At 36.8% G+C, this 16,527-nt stretch overlaps 1 protein-coding gene across 1 annotated transcript; it reads left to right on the forward strand.

Annotated features, from left to right (window-relative positions):
- The first annotated feature begins 5,242 nt into the window (after window positions 1–5,242).
- LOC111885566 (xyloglucan endotransglucosylase/hydrolase protein 2) lies at window positions 5,243–9,407 on the forward strand. The gene is made up of 4 exons (XM_023881812.2): window positions 5,243–5,432; window positions 6,384–6,484; window positions 8,661–8,854; window positions 9,009–9,407. Exons 1-4 carry the CDS (start codon window positions 5,243–5,245, stop codon window positions 9,397–9,399), a joined length of 876 nt encoding a protein of 291 aa, XP_023737580.1. The 3' UTR covers window positions 9,400–9,407.
- The last annotated feature ends 7,120 nt before the right edge of the window (window positions 9,408–16,527 follow it).

Below are 16,527 nucleotides of genomic sequence, written 5' to 3' on the forward strand. Positions count from 1 at the left end.
ATTAAACAATTTTTATTTTTGTTTTGTTTTTATTCTTATTTGGTGTGTATGACTTGTTTAAGATTTTATTGTGTTTAATGATTGTATGCTTTAGTTATTTTTCAGGATTGGATTAGGATTGCTTGCTTAGGATGGTTTCGAGTTATAGCATGGATGTTATCACGAGTGAAAGCGAGTCAAGGAAGAGGAACTTTAACGTCAAAGTGTCGAGTCCGGTCCTTAGGGGTATGAGCAATTGAGTCTAAACATGGGGAAGAGTTAGAGAAGTTTTTAGAGGCTAAAACAGTTGCAAAATACCAAGTTTTTTTTCGTTCAGTGGCCTACTCGACGAGTGCACTAAGCTGACTCGACGAGTCGCATTGTATTTCTACATATTCTGAGAAGGCGCCCTGGTACTCGACGAGTCCACCATAAGACTCGACGGGTCGTTCAATTTTTATACCGACGGACTGCTGATTTGATGCTTCTACTTGTCCCACTTGCTCACTTATTCTTCCATATCCATTCTTGAAGATCTTACACTGATTTCCGCGTATTTGGAGCGACCCACATGAGACGAGACACCCAAGGCATGGATGAGATGTTACCATGTCTAAAGTTGATTGAAGTTGGAGCTTAAATGAGAGTGATCAACCTATCCACTGCTATCGCAGGGGAGTTTGTTCCAATTCCTTCTTTAGTTTCTTTTTATGTTTTTATGCATCATATGCAATGAGGGCATTGCATCACATAAGTGTGGGGTAGGGGGTTGGTTACATAATAGTCAATTTTAAAAAATTTTGCATACCAAAAGTATTATTTAGGACTTAATTAGGAAACTTTGGTAAAAAAAAATTAGGATTCCATGTTAGGATTGTGTTAATAATTGCATGAAAACCCAAATGTTTAGTTGAGTCTATATACGTTCTAGTGCATTTGTGGCTTCCTTATTCTAGTGAAATCATGAGACAAAAACACGACCTTGCTCAGTCCGAGGGATGCAATATGTTTAGCAGCCTAAACCTGAAATGTATCCAGGAAAATTTTTATCATTAGCCAATAAAGGTTGAGACTGAGCGCTCCTACTTAAGCATGTAGGGATGTGAGTGAAAAAAAAAGTGAGGTATACATGTAAGAAAAAAAAAAGAATTACAAAAGAAATTGTAAGAATTTTGGAGCAAGTAAAGTGAAGATCAAAAGATCAAAATTCCAAGAAATCCAAAAAATTGAAGATACCTGAAAATCAAACAATAAAGGTGGTGAATTCAAAGAGAAAACAATTATCGAAGAAGAGATGAAGTCAAAAGAGCTCCATAGTGGTATCAAAAGTGTAATTCTAGATTATGTATGCTTGGGTTGCTCAATTAAAAATACCTTGAGGGTAAAGAGGTTTTCTGCGAATGGATTCGGAGGGTTGCATAAAATGAGCATAGTTCGGGGTGAGTGGGCAAGTGTTTATGAGGATTGTGAGTATTTAGAGTATGGGAGGTTTATAGGAGAAATTTTAGACACAAATGCATGCGTTGCGGTCGTGGCATAATGGCTGGTTTAGATTGGAGTTGTTATATATGATTCTAATATGTTTAAAATTCAGTTTTGATTGAGGGCAAGCAAAAGACAAGTGTGGGGTATTTTGATATGTGCATATTTAGTGTGTATTTAGTATAGTTTTTATTCATATATTAGCTAAATTATCGCATATTATGGACAAAAGGTACTTAAAAGTGTTAAATTATGTTTTTCAGTCCAAAGATGAAGCTCGGAAGCAAAAGGAAGCAAGAGAAGCGGTTAGGAGCTCGAGAGTGGAATGAGGAAGAAAAAAACACTAAAAAAAGCTTCTACTCGTCGAGTCAGATGGCTACTCGACGAGTCCGATCGAGGAATCAGAAGGATAATGATTCGGAAGTCCAGATAGTTATCGCAATACGGGGAATGTGAGAGGGACTCGACGAGTAACCATTTGACTCGACGAGTCGGATCGCTTATTTAAAGATAACTCCACAGATCGAGAGGAGAGAGTTCTAGGACGATTCAGAAGTGCTTTGCTACGATTGAGAAGCCTGAAAAACCCTAGAAGACGACAAAGGAAGCTAGAATTCAATTCCGGAGAGTAATTAAGGCAAAATTTCATCATTCCATTTATTCTTTTGTTTATTCATCATGACTAAGCAATTTGACTTTGATTGTTTGCTGTTATTTACTTTAATTATGAGCTAAAACCTTTAGACTTCTGTTTGGGGATACAAAGTTGACAATATGGTTTGATTGATTGGTAGGATTAATTCCAAGTTAGTGATTTTTTGTTATTTTAGCTTGCTAAAGAACCTTGTGTGTGAATAATAATTAATTTTCTGTTAATAGGAAGATAATTGATTATCATGAACATCTATTGATTATCAACCTCATATGATATGTGACCACTATCCCATATGTCTAGGATTAATGAATATGAAACTAGAATTAATAAGAAAACTGAGTAAATTCATGTGCAAGCTTGTACGATGACTATCAAACAAGAGGTTAATTAAAAAGACTAAATTAGTTAACTATTGCAAGTCTAACTTAACCCGAACAATTAATCTAGTAGATATAATTAAATTAGACAATTGGCCACTGTTTGAGTTAGTTTATTTGATAAGGATTAGGGTAGTGAACACAAATCTAATCACTTGAATCGGTAACAACGAAAGAATTAATCCATTGCACTATTACCTTGAAAATCAACCATAGAGTTAACCAAGTTGAACTAAACAGAAGTTCCTTTCCAATTATTGAATCTAGTTAAATCGTTATTTGCTAGCTTTAAATTAGTAATAATTAGTAAGTTTCTTGTCTTGTAAAACTAGAGAACAACCCCTGCTTCTTAATTAACTTAGATTAAATTAGTTTTTAGTTTAATTTGCCGTTCCCTGTGTTCGATACCCTGCTTATTTAGCTATACCACAATTGATAGGTTCACTGCCTTTTGTGTGTTATTTGATAATTAAAAGTAGGTTTAAAACTAGAGGGTTTTACACACACCAGTAAACTAAATCAACTCCCAGGACAAAAACTAAAGGTGTGGTGTGTGCGATGCCATCATCCCGAGCTCTTCCCTTTGCTTGCGGAAGTACCTGAAACCAAAAACTGAAACCGTAAGCACGAAGCTTAGTGAGCTCCCCCAAACTACCACATACCACACAATAACAAATAAAACACATAATCGGCCTTGCCCACTGCATCAGATTGAAGTCCGGAACTAACTGCATCGGACCGAAGTCCGGAACTGACTGCATCGGACCGAAGTCCGGATCTAACTGCATCGGACCGAAGTCCGGAACTAGCTGCATCGCACCGAAGTCCGGAACTGACTGGGACCTTGTCCCCTGCATCGGACTGGAGTCCGGAACTAACTGCATCGGACCGACGTCCGGAACTGTCTGAACGTAGCATAACATAACACGTATTTGCTAACATAACACATATACTGCATCGGACCAAAGTCCGGAACACATAACACAAAACATGATTGAATCACAAAGACATCAAGCACTCTAACTACTGCATCTGACTGAAGTCCGGAACTTCTGCTAATTAAACGGGCCGGCATTGTGGCCGTAGACCCGTTCCTACTGGAAGGAAACTCACCTCGTGAACCGGCTGCTGTGTGTATGGCTCTGGAAGCTATCTGCTGCTGCTCCGTTATCTCCCCGGCTACAACTCCATAAACACACTCAATCAAATACTAATCACTCCATTGGGGTAAAATGACTCTTTTACCCCTGGTCAAAGTCAACTCTCCCGGTCAAAGTCAACCTACAGTTGACCTGACTCGTCGAGTTGGGCCGCCAACTCGCCGAGTCTCTATTCTCACTTTTCGACCCTACTCGTGGCTACTCGTCGAGTATGGCAACAACTCGACGAGTTCCCTTTTGATTCTAAAACTCAGACAATCTGCATCCGACTCGCCGAGTCGTATGAACAACTCGACGAGTTGTTCTTCGAGCTAAGAAGATTGCCTTGGACTCACCGAGTTGTATGAACAACTCGTCGAGTTCCTCCATTACTGAGTCTGACCTCCAACTCACTGATTCCACTCTACTACTCACTGGTCCCCACTCGGCATCACTAAAAATGGGAAAAATCGGGGACTCGCGACTCGACTCGCCGAGTCGCTTGCATGCAGCTACTCTAGACTCGATTTTGCTTGAATCCAGCGCATAAAACTTATAGATCTGGGCTCCCTTAGCTCGATTAGCACGTAAAGATTCTATCTTTACGTGCCCATAAGCATCCATGAAGATTATAAGGCTCAAAAAGCATAATAAAGGCTATATCTAGGGTTCTCATGCAAAGCATCTTCAAAAAGGTAATAGATCCGGGCTCTACAACTCCTAAATGAACAGATCTAGGGATATCTCGACCTATTAAGGCATCCATACAGCTATAAGGTTTGGAAAATACATCAAACTAGCCCTAGAAGTGTTCTAATGGAGGTTTAAAGCATAAAACAGAAGGAATCCGGGAGATACCTCAATGAACTCTGATTTTGACCTTGGATCTTTGCTCTACACCTCTTCTCTTTGGTTCTTTCTTCTTTTTCTTCTTCAAGCCTTCAAGAAATCACACAAAACACTTAATCAATCAAGGGATAGTTTAGGGTTTCTCACAGGCTCTCTGAGGGTGAGGGAGGCGAGTTTGGGGCACATAACATTGCTTAAATAGTGAGCAACCCGGGGATTTAGGGTTTCTTCCTGGCAGACAGACTCGCCGAGTCCCGAATATGGACTCGCTGAGTCGCCGACTTACACGTGCTCGAAATCCCGTCCCTACTCGACGAGTCGGGCTATAGACTCGCCGAGTCCCTCTTGAAAACTTCTAAATAAATACCATGGAAGCAACATACCAGAGACGGGTCGTTACAATACGTCTATGAAACTTATTTTAATTAAATAATTATAGGTCAATGTTATATAAAATTACTATTAAACAAATGATTTTATGTACAATTTTTAAATATTTATATAAACAAATTTATCTCGAGTGGTGTAATTAACAAGATATATTATGGATCCTGGGCATGAGGATATTAAAACCAAATATCTTGTAGAAATGAAAAAAGAATATCACGTATAAATATTCCCATTCATATTTTAATGCCTACACATCATATATATTGATTTGTTGGATTTCTTTGTCCATTATATTTATACCTACATACAAGCATCTTAATTTGCCTAGGTTATTTTTTTAGCAATATTCACAATTTGTTTGCAACGATCAAATGGGTCTTCATCTATGGATGATAATGAAGATGATGGTCATTTTGTCTAAAGTCATTTTCTTGCTTAGAGTTAGTGATGCAACACCGAATGCTAGCTTTGATGAAAATTATAAGATAATTTGGGGAAATCAACATGTTCAACTTCTTAATCAAGGACGAGAGGTTCAGTTGTCATTGGATAAATCCTCAGGTTTTCTACTCAATTGTATTTTTTATGAATGAATAATCTTTACTTGTTTTCTCAAAGTAATTATTTAGATTCTATATTTTATTGTTCTATCACTAACAAAAATAAAAATAATTTTACATAATCATATTATTCTGGTTTTCAAATATTCAAAAAGAGAATCAAATTATATATATATATATATATATATATATATATATATATATATATATATATATATATATATATATATATATATATATATAAACTCCACTTTTCGATATATTAATTTGATGAGTTTGTTAGTAGGGTCCATTATTTTATGACTATATAGATGAATTTGATTCAAGGATTATGATGGAGTTTTTTGGTTTGCTCATAATTTTGAGGATTTTTTTTAACATGACTTGTTTGTTTTGTAAGTTACGTTCCATAAAAACTATAAATTTTAAGGAACCAATAACTTGATCACCTCTTTTGGACTAAAAATTTAAGGCTAATCATAGATATGACATTGTTTTTAGATATTAAGAAAAATGTATAACCACAAGTCATTAGAATAGATAAGTCACAGACACTTTGACTTCAACATTAAAAATACACATTTTTTAAAATAATGTTAATCCTTTGATTTATGCATTTTTTTCTATTTTTTAGAGCTTTATTATTATCGGAAAAAATAAGTATAGCAAAATACATAAATTTCTTGATCTACAAATAAATATTTATATCGACATATAAACATAATAAATTTAAGCAATCTGGTCATTAACAAGTGAATGATCACTCCATCCAACTTTTACACTTGCATTTTAGTCATTCATAGGTGAGCCACCAATGTGATTCATATGTGAATCTATTCAAATTGAGACGACAATGTTATATAGTTAAATCATTGGCTTAAAAAATACACATGTATATCTACACTTTTACTAGAATCTAAACTAGTAACATGTACTTATAATTTATTTGTAGGTGCTGGATTTGGGTCAAAATTATATTTTGGATCGGGAAGCTTTCAAATGAAGATTAAGCTACCGGCTAAAGATTCTGGTGGTATTGTTACTGCTTTTTATGTATGTACAAATGCTTTAAACTTGTCTTCATAGTTCTTTTATATATATATATATATATATATATATATATATATATATATATATATATATATATATATATATATATATATATATATATATAAACCTAACCCTATACATAGCTATTATTGCTTGGACAATAAGTATTGTGTGGCATATAGTAATTGATATTCAACAAAAATTTAATATAAAAATAGTCTTGTAAAGTAATGAAAATACAAAAAATAAATTAGTTTAAAAAATCAAATCATTTATAAGGATAGCATGGACTTTTTATGATGACTTTTTATAATTCTCATTTTGTGAGAATGTTATTTTGTTAATATAATCTTTAAGAATGAAAATCCGTGAGAACAAGAATAAAAGAAAAATAATGAGAAAGTGTAACCTAATTGTTCTCATATAGCACTTGGTACACAGTTACACAATACTTGTGTGTCTTAGTATCACTTGCTTATATATATATATATATATATATATATATATATATATATATATATATATATATATATATATATATATATATATATATATATATATATATATATATATGGGAGGCTAATGCGAAAATACAAAAAATTTGCGAAAACTCGAAAAAAAGGAAATAATATGAGATTGTGTCACATCAATCTTAATTTTGGACAATAATTCATCCTAATTTTGAACTACAAGATGATAATCGATGATACATAAAAAATTGTTTCATATTAGCAAAATATGTTTTTGACCTTTTCATTATAAAAACTTGAATTTAAAAGTGGGTAAGGACATGAAAAAAAAGTGAAACGGTTGTTAAAACCACCTTGAAATCCATGTTATCTTAACACCCTCCTATATAAACTTATTATCTTGCTAATAAATTTAAATTTTAAAGTATGTGAGTTTGATTTTTATAAGATAATTTTTTTTCGCATTTTCGCAAAATATTTATGTTTTCGCATTAACCTACTTATATATATATATATATATATATATATATATATATATATATATATATATATATATATATATATCATATTATATGAACCTATAATTTTTAGATATAACTTTATTTTCATCACAAAACTCGAATAGAAAAACATAATTTCATGTTCAACACAATAATATAACCAACATCAACAACATATTTAATAATATTTTTTGCAATACTACAATGAAAATAAAACACACATACACACACACACACACACATATATATATATATATATATATATATATATATATATATATATAATAGTACGAATGTCATCTGTGAATATCGTATTATTGTGGATCATTTTTTAATAAATTTCATTTGTTGTAGAAAAATAAAATATTGGGGGTGAATATCGTATTATTGTGGATCATTTTTTAATAAATTTCATTTGTTGTAGAAAAATAAAATATTGGGGATTCCGCATGGTAGAATAGAAAAACATAACCATACATTTTGTTTCATATTATTTTCAAACAATATAAACAAAGTTTGTATATATTCCGCTTACATAAATTTGTATCTTTATCTTCCTAATTCAATACGAATACATGCACTACAATGTAGTGTTTTGAGTTTTCGCAAATCATATTTTTTTCACCATCTTATACACCAAACTTCGACAATATTATCTATATATGTGAACTATATATATATATATATATATATATATATATATATATATATATATATATATATATATATATATATATATATCTTTATACTAACCAAATAAATATAATAATTTTCACGTAAGAAAAATATTCACTTGTATTAATATAGCCACATATATAATGAGAGAATACAAACCATTATTGGAAATTTTTAAATTTTATTAATTATGGAATATATATATATATATATATATATATATATATATATATATATATATATATATATATATATATATATATATAGAGAGAGAGAGAGAGAGAAGGTTCACATGAGAACTAGAATAAAGTGAGAACATGAAACTAATTCTAGTCTTATGGAAAAAAAACAAGTGGTGAAGTTTTAAAAATGTCCATCATTATTCAAAATCATAACCATAAAATTTATTTTCGCTTGTAATACGATTAAAATTGTAAATGAATAAAAACTAAATGGTTGTCAACCTAACAACCCTTAAAGATCAATGATTTATGCATTTGATAGTATGCTTCTGATTATGTTGAGTTCATGTAGTTATTTCTAAATACAACTGTTCACGAAGAAATGGACTTTGAGTTCTTGGGAAATCGGCCAGGCAAACCAGTCATTTTACAAACGAACGTATTTACAAATGGTCTCGGTGGTAGAGAGCAAAAATTCAGTCTTTGGTTCGATCCTGGTGCGAATTTTCATTACTACAAATTGCTATGGAACGACCATCAAGTTGTGTACGCGTGTATCTTATTTTATCGGAAATTACATACATCATATTGATATCAAACTTTATAGGTTTTGTTAGCTTGATTATGTCCAATGATCAAGAAAAGAAAACCAATCACTTTATAAATAAATACTAATGGTTACATTTTATATTCATTTCAGGTTCTTTGTAGATGACACACCAATAAGAGTATATAAGAACAACATAATTAGAGGTGTTGGGTACCCTACTCATACATTGCAAGTGATTACGAGCTTCTGGGATGGATCAAGTTGGGCTACTGATGGTGGAAAAACGAAGGTCAATTATTCAAATGCACCATTCCACGCCAATTTCCAAGATTTTAACATTGATGGGTGCATATCGATGCCTAATAGTCCTAATAAGGACTGTGCTTCTCAAAAGTATTGGTGGAACAATAAAAAATATTGGCAATTGAACCCTCAACAACTGAAATCATTAGAAGATGTAAGAAAAAAGTATATGAAATATGACTATTGTACCGATAAGAGTAGGTATCCTACCCCTCGTCCAGAGTGTAGTGAAAAATGATGGGTAATAATATGTATTACATTTAATGAGATATCTTCTAACTCTAGAAATAAAATTCAAGGATTATGGTCTTTCATTTCGTAAAAGATGTACAAATTTGGAAGGATAACATTATAAAAATTACAATAATGCCTAAGATTTCATATAGTTTTTTACAACTTACTTTAAAGATATAATTACAATACCCCATATTTTAAAATGCTTTTAAGATTATAAAGTTCTTGAAAAAGACTAGGATGATTTTCAAAGTTTTTATTATGATTTATTTTTAATTGAAAGATTGAATTGCTTATCGGGTATGTAAAAATGGAAATATAACTCAAATAACTAATAATTAACTCATATACATATGTTGCTATTTGCTAATTAACAACCCCTTTTAATTTGGTGGTAATTTCCGAGGGATTTTGCTATGGAATTTCAGGGGATTTTGCTATGGATTGAATTTGTGATTTTTGGTAAATCATACAGACAATTTATGTAATTTCATCTGCATTTGATGACCAAGTTATATCCCCATCCAATGAGAGAATGCACAAGAGCATGCTTGGTCTCCTTTTTGTCTGTCACTGTCCCATTATTGTCTCTTACTACCCAAATAGTATCGTAACCACTAGGGGTCTTGGGCAGCTTTATGATAAAGTCCATTGTAGTGTTTTCCCATTTCTACTCGGGAATATCAGGCTGTTGTAGTAATCCCGAGGGCTTTTGATGCTCTGCCTTGACTTTAGAACAAGTCAGGCCTTTTTACATGTAAGCGGTAATCTCAGCTTTCATATTCGGTCACCAATATAATTTCTTCATATCCAAATACATATTGTTGGATCTAGGATGTGCTGAATACCTTGATCTGTAAGATTCGTCCAAGACTAAGCGTCTAATGTCACCAAACCTTGGTGTCCAGATCATGTTCATGAAATAACGAGTTTCATCATCCTTAAGCTTAAAATTCTTATCCATTCCTTGTAAGGCTTCTTCCCCAACACTCTCTTCTTTCAAGGCTTCCAGTTGAGCTTCATGAATCTGTGTATTGAGGTTGGAATGATTGGTCATAGTAAGTGATTTTATTCGTCGGGGTTTCGCACGTTCGTTATGACTAAAAGCATCAACTGCAACATTTTCTTTTCCTGGATGATATCAGATATCACATTCATAATCGTTTAATCACTCGATCCATCTTCTTTGTCTCATATTTAGTTCTTTTTTATCAAATATGTGTTGGAGACTCTTAGGGTCAGTGAAAATGATACACTCGGTTCCATATAAATAGTGTCTCCAAATCCTCATGGAAAAGACTACTGCTCGCAATTCGAGGTTATGGGATGTGTAATAGTTTTCATGGATTTTAAGTTGTCGAGAAGCATAAGCAATGACCTTCTTTATCTGCATTAATAAGCACGCCAATACTTGAATTGATGTGTTGTAGTATAGGATAAAGTCTTTGGTTCCTTTTGGTAAGGATATAATTGGTGCATTGCACATCATCTGTTTCAACTTTTGGAATGCATTTTCCTGCTTATCTCCCCATTCGAACCTTGTTTCTTTTTATGTTAATGCAGTGAGAGGCTTGGTTATCTTGGAAAAATTCTCTATGAATCTCTTATAGTAGCCGGCAAGGCCTAAGAATTGTTGCACTACGGTTGGCATCCTGGGTGCATCCTAATTCTTAACCGCTTCGATTTTTTTGGGATTTACATGTATCCCTTTGTTACTTACCTCATGCCCTAGGAAGTGTGATTCTCTAATACAAAATTTGCATTCGGAGAATTTTACGTACAACTTTTCCGTTCTCAGCAGTTCAAAGATTAATTTCAAATGTTGATCATGTTCTTCTTTGGTTTGCGATTAGATTAGAATGTCATCAATGACACTATTATGAATGTATTTAAGTATGGTTTTCATACACAGTACATGAGGCCATGAATACTGGTGGAGTGTTAGTTAATTTGAAGGGCATAACTAGAAACTTGTAGTGACCTTATCGAGTTCTAAATGCAGTTTTCAAAACATCTTCTTCTAATACCTTCAGTTGATGATACCCAAATATTAGATCTATTTTTGAATAGTAACTAGAAACCTGAACGTGATCAAACAGGTCTTCTATTCCCGGGAGTGGGTAACGGTTCTTGATTGTTAGTTTGTTTAAATCTCAATAGTCGATACACATCCTAAAATACCCATCTTTCTTCTTGACGAATAAGATTGACGCTCTCCAAGGTGAGAAGTTTGGTCTTATAAAACCCTTGTCAAGAAGTTCATGCTAATTGACTTGAAAGCTCTTGCATCTCAGAGGGAGAAAATATGTAGGGGTATTTCGCTACTGCATCTGCTCCTGGATTAAATCAATTCAGAACTCGACGCTACGGCTTGGCGGTAATCCAGGCAAATCTTCTGGAAACACATCGGGATAGTCAAATACTTGGTGTATGTCCTTGATTTCTTTCGTTTTTCTCTTCTTATCTATCACATGTGCCAAGAAGGTATAACACTTCTTGTGTAGATATTTTTTAGCCTTATTGTAAGAAATAAGGTTCAAGTTTTGACCCCACTTATCACCACAGATTATCATGGTCTCTCCGTTAGGTAGAGTTAGTCGTATAGATTTTTTGAAGCACATAATTTCACCATGGTGAAGAGCCAGCCAATCCATACCGATAATAATGTTAAAACTCCCAATTGGCATTGCCATTAAATTGGCATAGAATGTATGGTCATTTATAGTTAGGAGACAATTACGTAATATTTCGGTGGTGCTTTCTATCTGACTGTTTGCTACTTCTACTTCGTATGCTACGTCTAATTTACTAGACTCGTGATTTAATAGTTGTTTAAATAATAGGGTTATAAAACTTCTATCGGCATCGGGGTCGAAGAGAATGGTATCATATACATTATTGATGAGGAACGTACTAGTAACCACCAAGGGATCTTGTATAACATCTTTGTTCCCAATCACAAAAGCCCGACCACGAGCATTCCCATTACCTTTGTTCATTTTTGGTCAATTTCGCCTGTAGTGCCCATTTTCTCCATATTCGAAATAAGATCCTCCTCCACTTGAACCTGATCCATTACCCCTTTCCTGTACTACTACAACCAGTGTCGTGCCACGGAAAATGTTTGCAGTATGACCTTTCTTGTTGCATGTGGTACAATGGAAAAATTCCCCAATGTGGGCCGGTTTCATTGGGCACATAAAAGGCTTGTTCCCGATGTAACACTTCTGTTGGGTTGGAATTGGGGCTGATGCCACATCATACACTTTTTCAGTTTGTTGCTTTTTTTTGTTGGTTCTGATTTCCTCCGTTGAATTTGCACTTGTGGTGGTAGTTGTTAACTTTTGAAGTTTCAACTTTTTCCACCATTGATCCTTGTTCGATTTCGTTTTGATCAATTGCAGAGCTAGACGCTTATCATAGAGGTATGTGGTAGGTTTTGACGAAAGTACCATCGCTCTTATTAGTGGTTCCAGACCCCATTATAACGCTCCTCCTTTTTGCTTTTTGGGTTCACCATGTCAGGACAAAGGAGTGTAAGGTCATTAAACCTTGTGGTGTAAGCTTTGACATCATAACCTGTAACGTCCCAAAAATACGAGCCAAAAATTTCATTTTTAAAACATATACTTAGCAAAACATTAGAAATAAAACGTTCACCGATCATAACATTTCATAAAAGATATCGCATGTCTAGAAAAACATTTTCATAAAACATAATAGTGTCAGAGTACAAATCCCCAGGAAGATCTCATAGTGCGGAATGCAAAGCATGTGTGTGATGGGCCACTACCACGCCAGATCCTTCCCCTTCGAAGAAGAGGTACCTGAAACCAACATACCACATACCATACAATCACATAACATACATATATTGTCAGGCATATCTGGGTGCCCGACCTACCCCTTCGGTCCTCTCGACCGGATACTGTCTAGTATATCTGGGAGCTTGCCTCCCCTTTGGTCCTCTCGATCGGATACTGACCAGTATATATGGGAGCTTGCCTCCCCTTCGGCCCTCTCGACCGGAAGCTGACTTGCATATCTGGGTGATGGCCTCCCCTTCGGTCCTCTCTACCGGGTACTGGGGACTATTTCACCCCTACTACTACCCCATAACACATATATCTATCTAGCATGGTTGGGCATGATCACCCTTTCCGCCCTATCGACCAGTAATCTGGGGGACTATCTCCCTTTACTGTCTTTAGCACATAGCATCGTATCATACTAGCACAATAACATATCACAAGTAGTAGCAACCCAGGATGAATATCAAAGAGACAATCATCCATCATACAACTCCTATTGGTGGGTCGGCATTGTGGTCGTAGACCCACCGCTACTGGAAGGTAACTCACCACAAAGTAGCTGCTGATCGGTGTGGGAACTGACTGTCTTCTGCTGCTACTGTTCCGGATATCCTCTGGCTATAATCCCACAAAACACTTAGTCAAATACTGCTAACCGACCTCAGGGTAAAATGACCATTTACCCCTAACCAAACCAAGAGTCAAAGTCAAAGTCAATTGCCAGTTGACCCGACTCGCCGAGTTGGCTTGCCAACTCGCCAAGTCCCTATCCCTTTGTCTGACCATAAACCCGTCTCTACTCGTCGAGTTAGGCATTGACTCGACGAGTTTTCCTTCTAAACCAAAGTCCAATAATCCTTCATCCTACTCGCCGAGTTGTATGAACAACTCGTCGAGTTCATCTTCATCCGAAGAACACTCTATGCTGAGACTCGTCGAGTTGTATGAACAACTCGTCGAGTCTGTTCTTGAGGCAAGAAGATTGCCTTGAACTCGCCGAGTCATGGCATTGACTCGCCGAGTTACTTCATGGGTCAGTCCGGCTTCCGACCCACTGAGTCACACCCTATGACTCGCTACCCCAACCCGCAAACACAAAAATGGGGAAAACTCAGGGACTCACGACTTGACTAGCCGAGTCCGATGAACGACTCGCCGAGTCTGCCACATGCAAATACTATATACTCGATTTTGCTTGAATGCAGCTCATGCCATTCATAGATCTGGGTTTCTAGGGATCGATTAACACGTAAAGTTTCCAACTTTACGTGTAAATAAACACCAATGAAGGTTTTAGGGCTCAAAATGCACTAAAAGAGTAGATCTAGGGCTTTCATGCAATATGGCTCCATAAAGGTAGTAGATCCAAGATCATGGAGCTCAATCATGCCTAGATCTAGAGGCTAAACAACTTGTTACAAACCCTAATACACAATCAAGCTTGGGGAAAGGCTAAAGAAGGACTTTCATGGAGCTATAACGGACTATAAGCATGAAAACAGGGGGAAACTGAGTTATACCTCAAGGAAACCACTGAGATAACACAAGGATGCCTGGCCTCCTTCTTCTCTTCTTGATCTACTCTCATTCCCTCACAAAATCTTCAAGAAAACACACCAAAATGCTTCAATCTCACAAGGAACAAGGCTTAGACGAAGTAGAGAGCTTTGAGGGTGAAGGGGGCGAGCTTGGGGGCGGATAAGAGGGTTTAAATAGGGTGCAAACCCTTGAAATTTAGGGTTTCATCAGACAGCGGGGACTCGTCGAGTCCAGAATGTGGACTCGCCGAGTCGCCAACTTAAACGTGCTCCCAAACCCGTCTCTACTCGGCAAGTCAGGCCTACAACTCGCCGAGTCCAAGGCCAAAAATGTAAAATACTTAGATAAATTTTACGTACCAGGAACCTGGTGCTACAAATCTCCCCCACTTATTTTAGACTTCGTCCTCGAAGTCTGCTACTCGATCCTGAAACAGCTCAGGGTAATGCTCCATCATTCCTTCCACCGGATCCCAAGTCCATTCCGAACCCTTTCGGTGCTGCCATTGCAACTTTACTAATTCCATTCTCTTTTTCCTCAGATCCTTCGACTTTCGGTCGAGGATTGCGACTGGGCGCTCAATGTAATTCAGGCTGTCATCAACCTGTATATCCTCTAGCGACACCACCGCTGAATCATCCACTAGGCACTTCCGCAGCTGGGAGACATGGAAAGTGTTGTGGATCTGACTGAGCTCGGCTGGTAGATCCAGCCTATATGCCACCTTGCCAACCCGGGCTACAACCCTGAATGGACCAATGTATCTCGGGCCCAACTTGCCCCGCTTCCTGAATCGAATGACGCCTTTCCAAGGTGACACCTTCAGGAGAACCATATCCCCGACCTGGAACTCCAGGTCTGATCGACGCTTGTCGGCGTAACTTTTCTGCCGACTCTGAGCAGTCCGAAGCCTGCTTCGAACCTGCTGGATCCTCTCGGTCATCTTGAGCACCACCTCGGTGCTCCCCATGACCCTCTGGCCAACTTCACCCCAACATATCGGGGTCATGCACCTCCGTCCGTACAACATCTCGAATGGAGGACGGTCAATACTCGCGTGGTAGCTGTTGTTGTACGAGAACTCATCCAAGGGAAGATAGGTATCCCAACTACCACCGAAGTCTAGCACGCATGCCCGCAACATATCCTCCAACGTCTGGATGGTCCGCTCGCTCTGACCATCCGTCTGCGGGTGAAAGGCGGTGCTAAAATGTACACGAGTGCCCAACTCATCATGAAACTTCTTCCAAAACCTGGAAGTGAACCGCACATCTCGGTCTAATATCACTGACACTGGCACCCCGTGCCGCGCCATTATCTCCCTGATATAGATATCGGCCAACTTTTCGGCCGAGATACTCTCCTGAATCGGAATAAAATGGGCGCTCTTGGTCAGCCGATCCACGATGACCCAAATTGAATCTACTCCTCGTGCCATCCGGGGAAGCTTTGTGATAAAATCCATTGTAATATCCTCCCATTTCCACAACGGGATATCCAACAGCTGCATCTTGCCGTGCGGTCTCTGATGCTCGGCCTTGACCTTCCTGCAGGTCAAACACCGCTCGACGTACCACGCCACATCCCGCTTCATGCAAGGCCACCAATAGTCTAGACGAAAATCCCGATACATCTTCGTCGCCCCTGGATGAATAGAGAATCGGGATTTGTGCGCCTCCTCCATTAAGATCTGGCGCACGCCTCCGTGATACGACACCCACACCCTACGGTGTAGGGGCAATAACCCTCGGCTATCATAATCGAAGGAGGTGACTTGACCC

This window comes from Lactuca sativa, chromosome 9, assembly GCF_002870075.4.
Source record: "Lactuca sativa cultivar Salinas chromosome 9, Lsat_Salinas_v11, whole genome shotgun sequence".
In the NCBI taxonomy this organism is placed as follows: Eukaryota; Viridiplantae; Streptophyta; class Magnoliopsida; order Asterales; family Asteraceae; genus Lactuca; species Lactuca sativa.